A 17,112-nucleotide genomic window follows, 5' to 3' on the forward strand; every position below is an offset into this window, starting at 1 on the left:
TTTCTTCTATTCCCATGTTAGACCTGCTGTTCTTTCAGGGATTGTCATTTTTTGGCTGCCATCTCTGTGCCTGCAGGATAATCAGTGGACTTTTCCACCCATTTTAGCTTCATGAAGATGTCCAAACTACTATAGTCCTTAGTTTCTGCAGCTTTATCTAAGAGATAGCTTACTGACTGTTCTTCGGCAGCATTGCAGGAGCATTTAGTTTTGCTGTGAGGCCAACTATATATGGGGCATCCCCGAAAAATTGGACTGACAGTATCCAACTGCCTTTTACGAGTTTGGGGCTGTTCTTTAGAAGCCCACTATAAAGGGCAGGGTAGTCAGTGTGGCCCAGGGCGCCTGCATGGAAGCATTTGTACAGAAACTCAAAACTCGCTTATTCCTGAAGTGCTACTGAGCAGCAGGCTGGGAACTGAGTGCCAGAGACCTTTTTCCCTGTCTCAGGCTGACTGCCTCCCACAGATGCAAGTCAAGCTGTAAGCAAGTGGAAAAAATGTAAATTGGGCCTTATGGTAGTGTACCTGAGGGTAATGCTATTGACATGTGGTCAGACAGAGTTGAAAGTTAATGCACAACAGAGTTGTGTAAGCAAGGTCAAAGCAAATTCATGGCGTTTATACTAATTTAAAGATCAGCCTGCTACTATATATATATATTTTTTTTTTTACAGCATATCACGGCCTTCTGCCCTTGAAGGAGAAGTGAATTCACAACATTTCAGATATCTTGTAAGTCATCAGTTCTGGACAGTAATAACAACAGGCTTTAATAGCAGGCTTTTTGCTAGCGATTACAGCCGGTGGTTATCGGTCTTCCCTCGTAGCCCCGTGTGACTGAAAGGCGCCTTTCCCCAAGCCATCTTTTACAGGAGCCCTTTATGAACGAGTCCTTCATATCTTGGCAGCCCGATGTGCCCTCCCAGCAGGTGGCTGTGCCGCGGCACGGCCGTCGTGCCCGAGCACCCTCCTGACCGCCGCCCTCACAGCCTCCCCCGCCCCGCCGCGGCCGGGCGCTGGGAGCGGGCGGAAGGCGTTAGAGCCGTTGGGCCGGGCCGTTGGGGCGGTGACTGCGCGGGGCGGGCGCGAAATGGCGGCCGCGGCCGGTGGCAGCGCGGCGGCGTCAGCTCGCTGCTAGGCGCCGGGTGAGTCGGGCGCCAGGGGCGGGCTGAGGGCTGGGGGTCCCCCCGCGTCTGTCCGTCTGTTTGTCCATCTGTGCGGCCGTGCTGGTGGGGACGGGGCTCGCCGGGGCGCCCCGAGGCGGAAGCGGCCGGGGTTTGGGGTTTGGGTGCCGGGGCGGCTGCTGCGGGTCGCCCCGCGGCTCCGGGGGCTGCAGCCCGGGGACGGCGGCGCGGGGCGCGGCTGGGTTGGGTTTCGCTGCCCGCAGCCACCCGGCGGTACCCTGCTCGCTCCTTTGCCCCCCTCCCCTCCGGAAGCCATGTCTGCCGTCGGACGGGATCCAGCCCCAGTTATCAAGTCCCCACGGGCTTCTCTAGAGGAAGGCGTTTTCTGTGGGTCATAGAGCGATAATAGCTGCCGCCCTTGCTGTTTCCTTTTTTTTTTTTTTTTTTCCTTTTCCTGAACTGTGCAGTGTGTGAGATATCAGGGCAGTAATACATAGCTGTTTTGATTCTGAGAGGAACCGTATCTTAGTATTGCAGACTTAAAATTTGGCATCATAGCATTACAGAATACCCGAGTTGGAAGGGACCCACAAGGATCATCGAGTCCAACTCCTGGATCCCCAAAGGACAGCCCAAAAAATCAGACCCCCTCACGTTCACTGACAGCGGTTCTGCGACAGAAAGTTACAGCAGGGCCCTGTGCTTCCTTACCCAAAACCTGCGTGGCCAAACGCAGCCTGACTCCCCTCATTACTGCAACCCTTTCCATAAAACATACAAACAAATCGCTTTGCCACAGTGCCCCTGGTCTGCCAGGAGCAAAAAGGGTGGGCAGAAGAGCTCAGGCGTATGCTGCTAGATCCTAGATATGGTCCTGTCCCATACCCTTGTTTGGTAAGGTGCCGATCGCAGTCGCACCAGGGGAAGCTTGGTAAGCAGGCTGCAGGGCGCAGGACTGTAGGTCTGGGTTTTGTTTCTTTGGTCTGCTATTAGACTTGTCAATACTGTAGTCAGAATTCTTGCTTATTGTGATCTTGAGTTCCTAATTTTAAAAACGAAAATAGTGGAAGTTGCCTGCCTTGGCACATTCCTGTTGTGAATTGACGATGGTATCCCATGGGCCATATCAAAAGGTGCAAAACATTTGCATGGTGTATGCTGGGCGCATAACACCTTGTGTTCTCCTAAATGCGCTCTAGACCCTGATCATAAGGAGAATTACTGGCCCAAGTCTCCCACAGGATTAACCAGATGTTGCAGTGGTCTGCGCTGCTGAATCATTGCAGAAGGTTCATCCCAGGTCTCTGTGGAATAGAGCAGACTTTTTATTTACTTTTTATGTGGCTAGCAATTTTCACACAACGACAATACTAAAAACATCTCCTTTGTCTTTTTTTTTTTTGCCTGCCACTTTTCACCACCCAGTTGGCTTGCTACCATAAGGTATTTCTCCAGAATATGCAAGAAATAATTGCCTAGCAGTTTTGGAATTGGCCCATGAATTTTGGTCACTTTGTTAGAAGACTTGATGAAGAAATTACAGTGTAGCTGGATATACTCATAAGATGTTTTTTTTTTTTTTTTTTTTTCCTCATTAGTTCTGTGCATTTAATGCAGGTTTTGTAGACTTCTGTAGTTATTTGTGGAGTTCAGGGATTGTGTGTGTTGGAGGAAGAAGCAGAAAACACTCTGTGCTTCCCTGCTGTGTCTTTGGCTGGTATCTCTTATCTGTATGTAAGATAAAACTGGAAAAAGCCAGTTCAGCCACTAGGGCTGGTTGCCCTTGAGCAACCTGGGAATAGCACAGGAATTGGTAAAAGAAAGAGAAATGGCTGTTTACTTCAGGAAAATGTGTTTGTGCTTTGTGTCTTTTCGCAGTCTACAGGCAGGTGTCAGCTGCAAACGGACAGTTGACGGTCACCGAGTTATCAGTGTTGCCCTGTGCAATAATGGTATTTACGTGGGGTTCTGCCTCAATATACATGATCAGGAAGCAGCTGATAAAAACGTGTATTTATGTGCACTGTCCCTTCCTAGGGTAGCATGTTTTGTCTTTAACGAAGCTTCTAACTTTGATATTTGGAAACTCCATCAAATTTCTTGGAAATACAGTTGCATTTTTCTTTATAGATTTTAACATTATACCTTGGAGGGTTTTACTTCCTGTAGTGTCACTTTGTTTCTTTCTAATTAAAAGTTTTGGCTTTTCAAAGGGATTCCTGCTTTGGTGCAGCCAGATCAGCGGACCTCTAAATACGCTCTGACAGTGATCGCCGCAGGACTGACAGACTTAAACTGGAGGAGGGAAGATGATGTCCTTGGATGGGCCGCAGAAGACAATCATTAACCCGGTAACTCTGCAACTATGTCAACAACTTCTCCCTCAGGAAATGGGATTTTGCTGCTTTATGCCAGTAGTTAGCAAACACTCCTGCTCTTTTGTACAGTGAGGTGCGTTACTGAGAGCTGTTGGTGTTGCTCAGGTATTTGAGGAAGAACCTCAGGGACGGCTCTGATATTCTCTCGTATTTCTCTAGTATTCTCATGCTCTGGGACAGTGGCATCAAGCCAGCATACTTTTCACTGTCTCTTTAAAAACATAGTTCTTTTGAGTCTACAGGAGATAGCATTTTAATGTTCTGTCAGAAATACCAAAGTCTGCAAAGAATCTCTGTGGAGAGTACTGTACCACACACCTGCACAGAACTTCCATGTCTGTTATAGCTTGTCATTGATACAGTCCAGTGCCCTGAGTGTCTGATTGTTCGGTCCTGCTGCTTGCTCGTTGCTTGCAAAGTGGACAAACTTAACGGATGATGGGGGAGTAGATTCAGCCTTCCTTACAAGAATCACACAATCACTTATGTTGTAAAAGGTCATCATCAAGTCCAGCGGTAATCCAGTTTGGAGAGGAAGGAAGGCTGTGTGGAGATGAACTAGAAGCTGGAAGGACTGAATTGCAAAAGCAAGGGGAGGATGGAAGTTACAGATGGGGATTTTGGCGGAGGTGGAAAGGAGGTGTGAAGAGGAGGTTTAGGAAGTGTATAGGTGAAATTCTAAGTGTAAGGAAAAGAGGAAGACTTCATCAGAACTGGATGCCTGCAAGGGGACTGATGAGTGTAGTGGGTAACAAGACCAGGCTGGAGAATTCAGAGGGATAAAACTAGGTCTTAGTGGTCAAGAGCCTAGGATGGAAATAAGAGTGATCATTTGGGATTGGAATGTGGAGACAGAGGTGGGACAGATTGTGCAGATGATCTCCGGACAGCCTTTGGGCAAGGTCCTGAGCAGCCCTCTCTAGCTGACCTTGCTTTGAGGAAGGCGTTGAGCTAGAGACACCAAGGTGTCTCCAAACCTCCTCTGCTTCTTCTGAACAAGCTGAAGGGAAAGAAGTGGGATGGGGTTTGTAGTGCAAGCGGGGAGATCAACAAAATGGACTGTGCCCATAACAGCAAACTTGAAACAGGACCTAATTGTCTGTGCTTCATATATATGGGTCATACTACTTTGCTGTTTGTACAAAGTCTCTTTAACTGGCTGGTTCTGTCACTGATGGACTGTGTGAGCTGTTGCATGTGTGATGCTCACTGAGCTCTAGCTTCAGACGTGCTGTTTGGCTGAATGTGTACCTGTGTGAAGCCACCAGATGCGCTTAGTAGCGCTGTGACTATTTCACTGTTTGAACAAATCATTCCTTAAGTTGCAAAACTGAAGAGCTTTTTTAATGAATTCTTATCTTAGGCGTATTTCTTCACTAATGGACTGCTTTGAATCATCCAGAAAATCCTGCTTTCCCCTTTATGCCTTTTACTCAACCCTGTTGCATTAACAAGTAAAGAAGTTTGACAGGACCTAAACCCATTCACATTCCAGCTTGCACTCAGGTATCAGAGGGGCTGGGGATGGCTGGGCTTAGATTCTGAGTGATGCCCAATTCAGCACTATAAGCCTGGTGACATTCAGTATGCTGAATTACCATGATCATGGATGCCAAAATAGCACGTTACATCTTCAGTCTGGTAGATTAATGACTGGTGGCATTTATTGAAGCAACAGGAGTACAGGTTCTTTTGGATTGCAGGTGATAAATACACAGTTTGCAAAGCACATGCAAATACCAAGGATGTGAGTAACGCAACCAACTACATATAAGGTAACTTGTGAAACAACTCCATAGAGAGTGTTAGGTTATCTGGGGAAGCACTGGGTATAACCGAGGGTATTACCAACTAGGCATCCCTGCGGGGTGGGGAAGAGAGGTTCAGCTCATCAACTGATCCCAGAGGTCAGCGATGTCCTCCTGACTTGTCTGTGATGCTGTCTTCCCTAACATTGTTCCTCTCAAGCCATTTTTATGCCATTTTCTTACTTGTAGGTGGAGCTTGAGTGACTCTAGTCACATGTGTCTACATTGTGATTGGTATAAAATTTTCTCTTTTGCTTTAATGTTATAGTCTTAGGGAAATTCAGAGCATATGCTTAGTGAGAGGTGGTTGCACCTTGGAGGCAGGTAACCTTTGGGATGGAGGTGTGTTTTGGCACTGTAATGGGATTATAATGAGCAAAGGTCACCCAGACGACATGATTTGGTTATCAGTTCAGCTCACTTGGCTGTGCAATCCGTCAGTTCCATCGTACCATCCAGTTCCCCCTCCCTGTGGTGACAGCAGAGAGCCCGGCCATGGTGTCTTTCTTCACTCCGCTCTAGCCTCCATGCTGTTTCTCTCAGAGTCAGCACGCCAAGCTCCCCTGGCATTGCCAATGCCTAAGGTTGCAGGCTGTGTTGCCAGGGGGAGCATCATGAAACAGATTCCTTGCATATCTGCTGCACCCCACTCTGGAATTTTCCTCAGTGCTGAACCTTCTCTTAGGATGTGGACACACAGTCTCAACAAGTCACCTCCAGCAATTATTCCAAAAATCCATCTGGCAAGAAATGTGATGCCCTGTCTGATGGGACAGCTGTCAGCTATCCAGTGAGGTGGATGAAAGTTGTGTTATCACAGCCCTCTTCTCTGTAATCTGTTGTCTCATTTATGAAAACTGGCAGATTTTGGAAGCAACTTGATCTTTGAGACATCCCAAACTGTGTTGATATTGTCCAGTTGGCTTCAAAGGAAACCTCGGGAGGTTTGTAAGAACGCTGGGATGATGATAGATCCTGTGGTATTGCAGGCATTGCTCTTAACGGGTGAGGAAAAATTGGCAAGAATCTTGAAACATGAAGAAATGACAGGCATGTCCGATGATGACAGAACCTCATTAAGCCTGTAATATTACACCCAGGAACTGCTCTATTATGGCCATGCAGATTCCATGTCTGAGCTTCTCAAGAATGGGTGGTCAACATTCTTTTCTGTTAAATGCGTCCTTTTGGATGGAAAGAATGCAGTCTTAGAGCGTTCCTCTCAGAAAAGTCTGTCATCTTCCACGGTTTTCTGTTATGGTGCTCCCTTTCCTCCCATAAATTCTGGGTGCTCCAGCTGGTGGTCAAGGTAGGGCTCCCGTCAGCATGTCTAAACCTTCGCTGTGGAGCCATTTTGGGGTGTTTGAGGCTTTTATTTTAGCTGACGTGTCCCCATAACTGGTTTAACAACTACTACCATGTTGCCATTTCAGTTCAGCATAATGTACATGTGTGACCTTCCCAAGCTATTGGTAAGGATGAGGAAATAGGGTAGGCTTTGAGATAGACTGTGTGCTGCTGGTATCCTAAAGACTATGACCCCTGAGCAGAGCTAGTTCAGTGCACCTTGCTGTTCCCAGCTCATTAGGATATTTTGTAGTGTATGTTGTGCTGTTCGTATTCAGATGAAATTCTGCTCTCTGCCATAGTGGCTTTTTTTTTTTTTCCATCGCTGTTTTTCACAAGGGAGTAAGAACGAGCAAAAAGACAGCTGCTCTAGTCTGGTGTTAAAATCTAGTGGAAGGTTCCTCTGGCTACCAGCAAAGGGCTGACTGTTGTCATTCCCTTGGCAATGACTTGGTTTGAAGTGAATCTCCTCTTATTAAAAGTGAGGCAATAAAATATTGTCATTATTCTTTTTAGAGCTAGAATGAAGGTTGTAACTATTTATTTTAATTTTATCTGAGAAGCTTGGTCTGCAATGATGAAAATCTGTTTTTTATCTTTCTGTTGTGGCAGGTATTTAATGCATTTCTAGCGTTTCTTTTAAATGAGGTGCTAGTTGTCTTTCTTTTAATATGCTAGCGCACCACTTAATTGAGTATTAGAATATGATTTTAAAAGCTATATATTTTGCCTCCATCACAAAATGTTATTTCTATCTTTTTTTTTTCCTTCTTCTAGGTCATTCCGTATGTTGGGACAATTCATGGTGGCCTCGTACCTGGAGAGCTGATTGTGATACATGGGAGCGTTCCTGATGATGCAGACAGGTAGTGACTACAGTATCACTTCTTGAAATGTCACCAGGTGAACAAGCATGTAATGAACAAACTGTTTCTAGGGAACCTATTTGGGATAGTAAACAAAGGCTTCACTTAAATCCTTGTGATTGTGTCACAGTGAATACAGCGAATTAAGTGATTAATGAAAGTTCTGCGATGAACACTGGAGGATAAACTGATTTTTGCTTTCTGCTGATCCTCTTTCCTCTGTTTTTGCTTTGCCTGCTTTGGCACTTTTTCCCTGTCATAGCATATATCTGCTTATCTGAGGAGGTTACCTGAGACTAACAAAAGTGATAACTAAATGTCTCACTTGTAGCTTACACCTGGGGTGAGGAGGTGTGAACTAGTGCTCTCACCAAGTATGTAGGTTCTGTTCCCTGACTTCCTGATGTGGCCCAAGGTGCATTCAGTTATTCTGCTGAAGAAGATGGGAGGGAAGGTGGTGAAGGTAGTAAGTGAGGAGCTCAGGTGATATGATTGATAAGCATTGAGTAAATGCTTAAATACTGTAATTCATTGCAAATTGTGAAAACTTTTCATAAATACACAGAAGTTGGATGAATATATTTTTTCCTTATCCAATAGCTCATTCCATCTGCATGTTCTGGGGTTCAGCAGTAAAACACAAGTGTATTGAACTTGTAGGTCATTTCTTGACAGACTGAGCTGAGTGTGGTTTGTCTTATTTTTTATGTTTAGGTTCCAGGTGGATTTACAGTGTGGCAGTAGTATAAAGCCTCGAGCTGATGTGGCCTTTCATTTCAACCCTCGCTTCAAAAGGTCTGGCTGCATTGTTTGCAACACACTGGAGAGGGAAAAATGGGGCTGGGAAGAGATCACCTATGAGATGCCTTTTGAAAAAGGGAAGTCATTTGAGGTTGCCATCATGATTTTAAAGGATAAATTCCAGGTGAGTTTACGTTGTTCAACTCAAGAGGCCTTATTGGCCAGTTGTCAGACCAATAAATGTGAGGCATTTTGCGTACATACAGTATAATTGGAAGTCATGGTTTCTGTTTTGTAGGTACAGTCTGATTACACAAAAGATTACAAACTTTTTTTAAATAGGTGATAAGCAGATCAGACCTCTCGGTTTGCATGGTTCCCTTCAAAGCCGCATGAGTAGACAAGTAACTGTCTGGCACAGCTAATGGCTATTCCACCTTCCCATTCTTACCTGCAAGGGCTGACTGTAACAGTAAACCTGTTTTGTGAGTAGTGTAGGACAGTATTTCCTCCCTCTTGGAGGAAACAAGTGCGATGTAGTTCTCTGGCTCTGTTACACTGCAATAACAGATTCTGTTAGGTTGGTAAAACCACATTCAGAAACGGTCAGAGAATAAAAACAAAGGGTGTGAAAGGTAAATAAATCAAATAAATCTCCCTCACAGTAATGGAAAGAAGCTGATTCATACATGTAGATGATCTGAACTTAGTTGCTCTGAAGTTTCCAGGACATTCCCAGCTCCTGTAACAAAGCACCGTAAACAGCTGCATGCATACAGTTTGATGCATGGATGGTGTTTAATGTCATTTTCCTATTTTTTTCCCTGTCCCTTTAGGTGACTGTAAACAAGAAGCACTTGCTGCTCTACAACCACAGAATTAGCCTTCAAAGAATAGATACTCTGGGAATATATGGCAAAGTGCACATCAAAAGTATAGAGTTTGTTTCTAACGTAAGTTTTATAGACAGCTGGCTGTCAAGATTCCATTTCTTTGTCTTGCTAAACTACAATTAAAAAAAAAAAGGCATCTACACAGTCTAACTTCGGTAACAAGGCACTTTCTCCCCACTCCTTCCTCTCAGCTCCTAGCTCTGCTGGAGAAAGTAAACCAATAGAGAGGAATTGAACGGTTTGTTTTCTCCCCGTTCAGAGGGTGAGAGCCTTCTGATGTGAAAGGGTGAGAGAGCAGAAACAGAAGGTAGTAAATAACCAGGGAGGTACAGAATGCAAATGACTTGTCCCTTCTCTTGTCCCTTGACTCTTCTTCCTTTCTGCCAGTCACTGAGGCAGCCTACCTGCTTCTGTGCTATATTCTGTCTCCTCTGCTCAGTCATCACTACGCTGTGGGCAAAGCTCGGGTCTCTTGCTGCTAAACATCAGGTTGAACTCAGAGCAGCAGACTAATAAACTGTTTTGAAGGAAGGTGGAGATCCGGGCCTGGACTAAATAGGGTCCAAGCTTTAAAGATGTGTCTACTTACTGATTGTTTGTAAAGCATGTGTACAGACTTTTTATGGGCCCTGTCACTTGGCCTTGGATATGTTGCTGCAGGAATGGTGCTTCAAAGCTATCTGAGTCCTGTTGTGGAGGACTGACTTCAGGAATTGCTTGGGGGCAAGGAGGTGCCATAGGTTGATTTCTGTCCCAAACACAAAACAAAGGAGACTTGCTTTAGTCTCTGGTTGCAGATGCTGAATCCTCTGGGGAAGAAAGGGTGGTTGTTTCTTTTTTGTCTTTACTTCCAGTGTGTACTCTTCTGAGGAGGAAGAGGGAGGTTATATTGAAATAAACAAGATGAAGATACAGTCTGCCAGAGCGAGGCAGGAATTTTATCTGCACGTGGCCATGTTGTTCACACGATACACAGCAGGAAGGGACAGGGATGCAGGCGGCTGCCTAGAATCCTAAGCTCCCCCTCTGCCCCATCTCTGGGTGACCTGCCCTGCTGATGCTCTTACCCTGGTGAGGAAAGCTGAGTGGATATCCTCAGATGCTAAGGGTTAAGAGTGCTCCAACTGTAAGATAAAGATTCAAACTGTAATGAGGTAGTGTTTGGAAAACTCAATTTGTCTTTCAGCAATTGATTTTCAGGACTTTTCCTTGGTTTGTAGGGGTTTGGCTGTCTTTTTCTTCACCATAGCCCTGGGTTTCCATGTTAACAATTTACGCTTCAAAGCAGCACAGATCTGTTACGTTTCTAACACACCTTTATGTTCTGTGGTGCTAGCAATGACATCTAAATATGTCTTTATATCTCTAAATATCTCTTTCTCTGCAGTCTGTACAAGGCTCACAGCCATCATCTCTAGGAATAACAAAGATAAGCACAGAAAATGTACGTATGTTTGTAGAAGACTGAGTCTCCCGGTTGTCTGAAAAACTAGTTAATTATGTTTGTTTTCTTTTCTAGGGGGAGATGCCAGATGGTTCACAATTTGTAAGTATCTCAGGTAGACTTACAGCAAATGTGGAAAAAAAAAAGAAATAAAAACTTCTCAGTTATTGAGGAAAAAATATGCACAGTACATAGGACTTGAGAATCTACTGGGAAATGATCAGCAATGAGGTTTTATAGAGATCAATCCTCTTTCCTGCTGCTAGTAAACATGAGGCTATTTGTTAAGGGATACAGAAAACCCAAAGAGATAAACACAGCATCCACAGCCATGAACAGAGGAATAAAAAGTGGGGTACCTGAAGCTTTAAAGGACCAAATCACATCAAAATAAGATGTGATGCTTATTTGTTCAAATAAGCATGCTTAGTTTTCATGACTTTACCTGCAAAACAAGCTTGTGTTAAAAGCATTCTGCAGTTGTATTAAGCCAGGTGGCCTTATGTTAATGGGTGTATCTTAGAACTTGTCTGGCTATATCTTCCTTATGGTGATGGAGCCATGCTTACACTGTGTGTACTTCATCTAGTGTGAGTCTTATTTTTTAAAGCATAACAAGCTATCGGAGAGGAGAGGTCAGTGTGTCTGTACCTGAACGACTGTGTGATGCAAATTTAAATCAGTGCAGAGTTTCATGCTGCTTATAATACATTTACTCAAACCAGTTGGCAACTCTCAAATGCATTAAGTTGTACAGTGGAGTGTCTGGTGCCAGATCAAGCTTAGGTTTCCTCAAGACACTTTTTTGGTGCTTACAAGTGGTATGACTCTGGATTAAGGCACGTATAGTGCCAGAAATAGCAGTAAATACTGCTTATTTTGAACCCAAGTTTCTAGTTGAAAAAAAATAATTAAAAAATGACATTGATACGTTCATCTCCATATAACTTTTTCACTACAGTTGAAACTGTATCCCAGATTGTATTGGGATTCAGTATCACCCAGATTCACTATCCCAGATTGTATTGGTAGAAAAAAGCTGAGCTGTGAGTGCAAACTGGAAACTGTAGGCCAAATTTCTTCTTGCCATATTAAAGCTCAGCTTGTATGTTGAAAAAAGTAAATCACAGTCAAGTTTTTCACTGCTGATGAACTTCTAGGGTGTTCCTTACATTGGGAAACTTGGTTCTGCACTTCGTCCGGGATGCACCATTGCTATTAAAGGAGAAATGAATAAAAATCCAAAGAGGTAAGTGTTAGTGATTTTTTATTTTGTTTTGTTTTATTTTGCTATTAACTGAGCTGCTTTTGAGAATTTGTAGGCTTTTCCATTGCCTCAGTGTACCCTTACTCGCAACTTAGCATCTGGAATCATCTGAAACTAGTGTGGTTTTCTTAGGAACCCGCAGGATGCTGTTTTAGAAAGGGCTGTTCTTTTGAACAGCTCCACTGAGAAAAATCAAGATAAAACCTGATTGTCTTTCCTGCTTAATCTGCATCCTTCACAAGGTTGCATGTCTGTTCTGGATTTCCATTGTGCATGGCATGTAACCACAATTGGCTAAAGTCTTGGTAAATAGCATGGAATACTTGATCATGTTTATAAACTGTTGGAGTAGTAAAGTTTTAAAAAATATCTTCCAGCTTTGCAATAAATCTGAAATCAAGTGAGTCAAAGGACATAGCACTACATCTGAATCCCCGAATGAAGAATAAAGTTTTTGTGAGAAACTCTTACCTTTGTGACAGCTGGGGAGAAGAAGAAAAGGAAGTTACCAATTTCCCTTTCAGTCCAGGGATGTATTTTGAGGTAAGATTAACTGAAACACAGCATCAGACTTAGAATTCTGCCAAAATAAGAGTTTGTGTTAGCGCTTAAATGTTATGTTGCTAATACTGTTTAAGTAAGAGTGCTGTTCTTGCATTTCCACGTTTTGAGAATGTTAGGGTTAAATAGGACCATAGGAAGCAAAGATCTGACTTGGTTTTAATGACAGCCATCTATTCCTGTTTTCTTATAAGTAGTTGCAAGATTTCAGCGTGGGATTAAGTTCCATGTTTTTTTAAAATGCTCCTTTTGCACGAAGGACTTTTTGTAACAGAGAGGCAGGGCTCACCCAAGTTCAAGCTAGGAACTTAACTGTTCCTCTTCTCTTTTTTCAGCTGATCATATTCTGTGATGCCCACCAGTTCAAAGTTGCTGTTAATGGTGTTCACATTCTGGAATACAAGCATCGTTTTAAACAACTGGAAAAGATCGACCTGCTGGAAGTCATAGGAGATGTTCAATTGTTAGATGTGAGGAGCTGGTAGTTCTAATTAGTACTAAAAGGATTAAATATATTCCAGTGACAGCTTTTCTGTCAAGTACAAACTGGTGCTGGCTTGTGCTGAGCCTGCCTTTATCTATGTGGGCTTCTGTATCAGCCTCTCTTGAGTTGGGTGAGTACCAGAGCTGCTGTGAGATTAACTAACTCCTCCAATAGCTTACAGTATCCTGTCAAGTTAAATCAGTGTGCTCAGATAAATCACATGTATTACTGAACCTAGCAATATGAAAATACTGCATCATACTGTCTTAACAATTGTGCTCAGTATGATTAACTACTACTAGTCATTCCTTAATAATATACATTCAGTAAAGTAGAAACTAGAGCGAAGTAGGATATGAAGATATGATTATCCACCCCTAAAGGGATATTGATCAGTCATAGAAAATAGAATTATGAAGTACTCTGTTCTGCTTCTTAATTTATATTAGTGATAACAACCTTTTTAACAGGGCTGGATTAAGCAGACAGTTGAGCCATCAGTTCTCGCGAAAGGCAAGGAGGAAATTGATTCTACTTAGGCTGCTGCTGCAGTCATACCTTCTGTGACACTCACAGTTATGTCAACTCCTGCTTATAGGTGGCTTAAATCAAACATTTGGCAGTATTTCTAGCTTTTAGTTCTCCAAAGTGAAACAAATGGAAGTGATTTAGCTAGTTCTGATTGGGAGAACTTTTGAAAGTTTATTTGATCTGAACTGGCTCCCAGCTGTGATGAGATTGCTCAGGGACTGAAGCAGATGTGTCTGGCTTCCGTTTTAAAACATGTGAACCCAGGTATTCCAGGCATGGTTTCAGCTGAGCTGAGACTTGGCTTCTGGTCAGTAGAATAGTGAATGAGTTGTTTTTTGGTCTTGTATTCAAATGCTATTTGAAAAAAGTCGTTTGTATTCCACCAGTTTTCTTTACAACTGTCAGTCTTAATTTTTATGTACTCTTTATTTTTTTAAAAATAAGTTGCTACTGGCTGTTACTACATGCCCAAGGGCTGTTCCTATTTACCTTAACAGCTGCTAAAAGAGCAAAGCAGTTTCAAGGATAAGATGTACCCTAAAAGCCTGTTTAACTACCATGTTAAACGTATAAAAAGCATAAATAAACATGTTTATGAACCATGCTTTTCTCTAAGTGTAGCTAAGTTGGGTTTTTTTTTGGCCTATTTTGTCTCATCGTACTTGCAGAATAGTAAGTATCTCCAGGGTGAACTTGATTAGAGGACCATTTCCCCATTAAGGAGTTAGCGAACTGCAGTTAAGCCAGGTAGGCCTAGGCCTTGGCGGTACCTTCAGGCCGCTGTTGTGCTGTGCATATCCCCTAACGATAAATGCAGTTGGCTGATTCTTTTTAACAGAGGAGCCTGGAGGCAGCTCCTACTTCATTATGGCAATTTTACCACCTGGGCATCCTTGCCTTTACCTAAAAGCTGAGCAAGGTGTTCTCATGTGGACATTGTTATTGTTTGACCTGAATATAGTTGTCTTCTTTCAAGACTGTCTTGTAGCTACTTCCTTTTCAGAATCTTTAATGACTTCATTTCTCACGTGCATAAAAATAACAGAAAAACACATTCTCAGAATTGCTGTGCATGCGTCCAGTAAGTATCACATTTATATTGTAGCAGCACACCCTCTATACTAAGACAGGAACTGCAGAAGCCCAGCACAGCAGGGTTAGTGGGCAGTCTTTCATGTTGTCACTCTGTGCTCAGCTATCAGAACTTGAGTTTAGCTCGCTTCATTTGTAATGTTCAGAGAAAAGCAAGTTAAGGAAAGTTTTATGTCACCAAGTGATGGCATAAAATGAACCCCAGTTTCCAGACGATCCAGAAATGATAAAGCCAGATTTACACAATATTTTTAATAAAAAAAATTAAGATCTTAAATCTGATAAAAATTAGTATGACAATTTGCCTGTAATGCATGGCATGGATGTAGTTAAAACAATCCAGACAACATATGAGTACAAAGGGGATAAACTTAGAAGTAGCTTTGGAGTGGTTCTCCCAAAATGACTTCCAGTTGCTGAATTGTTTTCTGACACTGTTGTTCAACTTCTTCACATTCATCTAGAAAAAGAAACAAAGCAGGAAGTAAATAAATAGTTATTACAAAGATGTCCTCAAGGCTGGAACTGTCTTCAAATGCCAGGTATGAAATTACTGTTCAAAAATCCTTTGTCATCAACTCAGGACTTACACAAGTTATTTATACTGTACCACTGATCTAAAATATGCAGCCTGGGAGGGTGCGCACAGGATGGAACAGTAAAGAAGCTACCGTCATTTAGGTGAACATTAGGAGGGTTTTGGATACAACCCATTTCAGTTTCCATCCTGCACAGCTGAAGCTATCATATATGAATTCTTATTATTTATAGCAATTATATTGTCTGAATCTTTGAATTATGTGGCCTTTGTTCTTTTAGCTTATAGGCATTTGTCTGCCTTCACTAAGACCATTTTAGAGTATTACCTTCCATAAGCTCAGCTAAGAATGGAATAGATTCTGGTAGCAGGACCAGGTAGTTCTCCTTGAGTTTCTCTGCAACTTCTAGCAAAGCAAGCAGAGCTGCAAAGCGGACCTAGAACAAAAGAAGAAAAACAAAAGAGGCTGTGTAAGGAAACAGTCAAATGTCCCAAACTTCTTTCTATCTCCTAAAACACGCGTAACTTTTAAACTAGCTTTCCTTACTGAAGCAAAGTGTTCAGGGGGAGTATTTTTTTTTTTTTAAATTGTACTGGGTTAAGTCCTGCTGAAACAGTGGAGCAGAGTGGCATTGGAAAGGGAATTTAAAGACTGTTCTATCAGCTAACTGCTAGCAACATAACCTGCTTCTTGCAACTAACTTTTTTTTTTAATATTTTATTCTACCTTAATCCAGATATTAAGTTACTTTAAAAATATACTCCCCTGAATACTTGTAACCAGTCAAATAGGTCATGACAAAGCTCTATACATGAAACAGGTCTGAAGGTTGATAAGTAACTATCTTACATTTTCTAAAGCACCCTTTTCTTTAAGGACAAGCAGGTTAGCTCTTATTCAAACAGCTACCAAATCTAAAACAAACACAAAAATAAAATCAACAGTATGGAACACATCTACTTGTAGAAAATTAATGGGTTAGAGGAAAAACAGACTGATGCATCTCAGGAACTTGGTGGTAGAGTAGTAAAACATCAGCGGTCTAGTAGCCTAACTTTAGAAGCTAGTATTTTAACAGTGAGTTGGCTAATCCACTTCTGTTTTTGGGACACTTAACATTTTCTAATGCAACAAAGAAAAAAACAGTTCAGATTGTATTAACTCCCAACCTTAGAAGAGGTATGCCTCATTTTCAGCAGGATGTGGTAGTTCAGTGGTTTCCAAAGAGAATCATCTGCCATTGCTACTGAAAACTGCGCTAGGCAGGGTACCAGGTGTGCTGTCACTCTTTCCTGGAACTTCTCATCTCCTCCAAGCATATTTTCTAGCTGTGGAAACAAAATGCTTGTCAGACAGATCCAGGATCAGATAAACCCAGCCAAAAATGCTGCTTCTAGCATAGACTTTCAGGTACTCAGGAGATGGGTCAAAGAGCATTAGTGGGAGGGCAGTGGTCTGCATGAGTTGAGTAATGTGCATGAACCTTGTGGAGTAAAGAAGTTTAGAAAGATGATAAAAGAATAAGTAAACTAAAGCATCAGGTGAAGCAGTTAATACTGTCTGTAGCTGAAAGAATGAATTAATTCTCCCCTTTCTGTGAAAGGAGAGGATTGATAGTTTTAAAAGAAATCCTCATATAGAAAAAATATTTGATATGAATTGCTTTTCTATGTTTGTCAATACCTGATCAACCAGAGGCATCATCAAGGTTTCTGCTCTTTCCTTACTCAGGAACTTCTGGGTGTCATACAGGAAGAGCTTATGCAGACAGTCCATGGTAAACTGCAACAGTAAGCAGCTCTTTTCGGTGCTGTTCTCAGAATCAAAGAAAGCTTCATCTATATATAAATACAGGAGGGAAAACACAAAGTTTACAAAAATGGGAAATACTCAACTTCTCTACAAACTAGAAATGCTGTTAGTTGTGAATACAGCTGAGGGATGTACTGCACATCAATTATGTAGTTATCAGTCAGAGTAATAAAGTAGATGCTGTATGTTATCTGACTTTTAGGTAATGCCCTAGCCGGTATGC

The 17,112-nt window shown here is 42.4% G+C and overlaps 2 protein-coding genes and 1 long non-coding RNA gene across 5 annotated transcripts in view; 1 reads left to right on the forward strand and 2 right to left on the reverse strand.

Moving 5' to 3' along the window:
- The first annotated feature begins 988 nt into the window (after nt 1-988).
- Nucleotides 989-14,050, forward strand: LGALS8 (galectin 8). Of its 2 annotated transcripts, XM_068676234.1 has the most exons (10): nt 989-1,147; nt 3,340-3,477; nt 7,437-7,525; nt 8,240-8,450; nt 9,103-9,219; nt 10,547-10,603; nt 10,679-10,705; nt 11,764-11,852; nt 12,248-12,413; nt 12,767-14,050. In XM_068676234.1, the coding sequence occupies exons 2-10, from the start codon at nt 3,436-3,438 to the stop codon at nt 12,914-12,916; spliced, it is 948 nt and encodes a 315-aa protein (XP_068532335.1). In that variant the 5' UTR covers nt 989-1,147; nt 3,340-3,435; the 3' UTR covers nt 12,917-14,050. The 2 variants fall into 2 exon arrangements, with proteins under 2 accessions (XP_068532335.1, XP_068532336.1); XM_068676235.1 differs by lacking the exon at nt 10,547-10,603.
- Nucleotides 11,505-11,782, reverse strand: LOC137853663 (uncharacterized). Its single transcript, XR_011094638.1, has 2 exons — nt 11,615-11,782; nt 11,505-11,570 (listed from the first exon to the last, which is right to left on the reverse strand). It is a non-coding gene; the product is annotated as an uncharacterized lncRNA (long non-coding RNA).
- Nucleotides 14,051-14,775: 725 nt separating the features above from the next.
- The window catches only part of HEATR1 (HEAT repeat containing 1), a 44,648-nt gene continuing 42,311 nt past the window's right edge, over nt 14,776-17,112 (reverse strand). For both annotated transcript variants that reach the window (XM_068676224.1, XM_068676225.1), the window contains 4 exons: nt 16,761-16,915; nt 16,247-16,405; nt 15,405-15,513; nt 14,776-14,998 (listed from right to left, as the gene is read on the reverse strand). In XM_068676224.1, coding sequence (XP_068532325.1) covers nt 14,910-14,998; nt 15,405-15,513; nt 16,247-16,405; nt 16,761-16,915 — 512 coding nt within the window. In that variant the 3' untranslated portion in view covers nt 14,776-14,909. The remainder of the gene's footprint in view (nt 14,999-15,404; nt 15,514-16,246; nt 16,406-16,760; nt 16,916-17,112) is intronic.

Source organism: Anas acuta, chromosome 3, assembly GCF_963932015.1.
Source record: "Anas acuta chromosome 3, bAnaAcu1.1, whole genome shotgun sequence".
In the NCBI taxonomy this organism is placed as follows: Eukaryota; Metazoa; Chordata; class Aves; order Anseriformes; family Anatidae; genus Anas; species Anas acuta.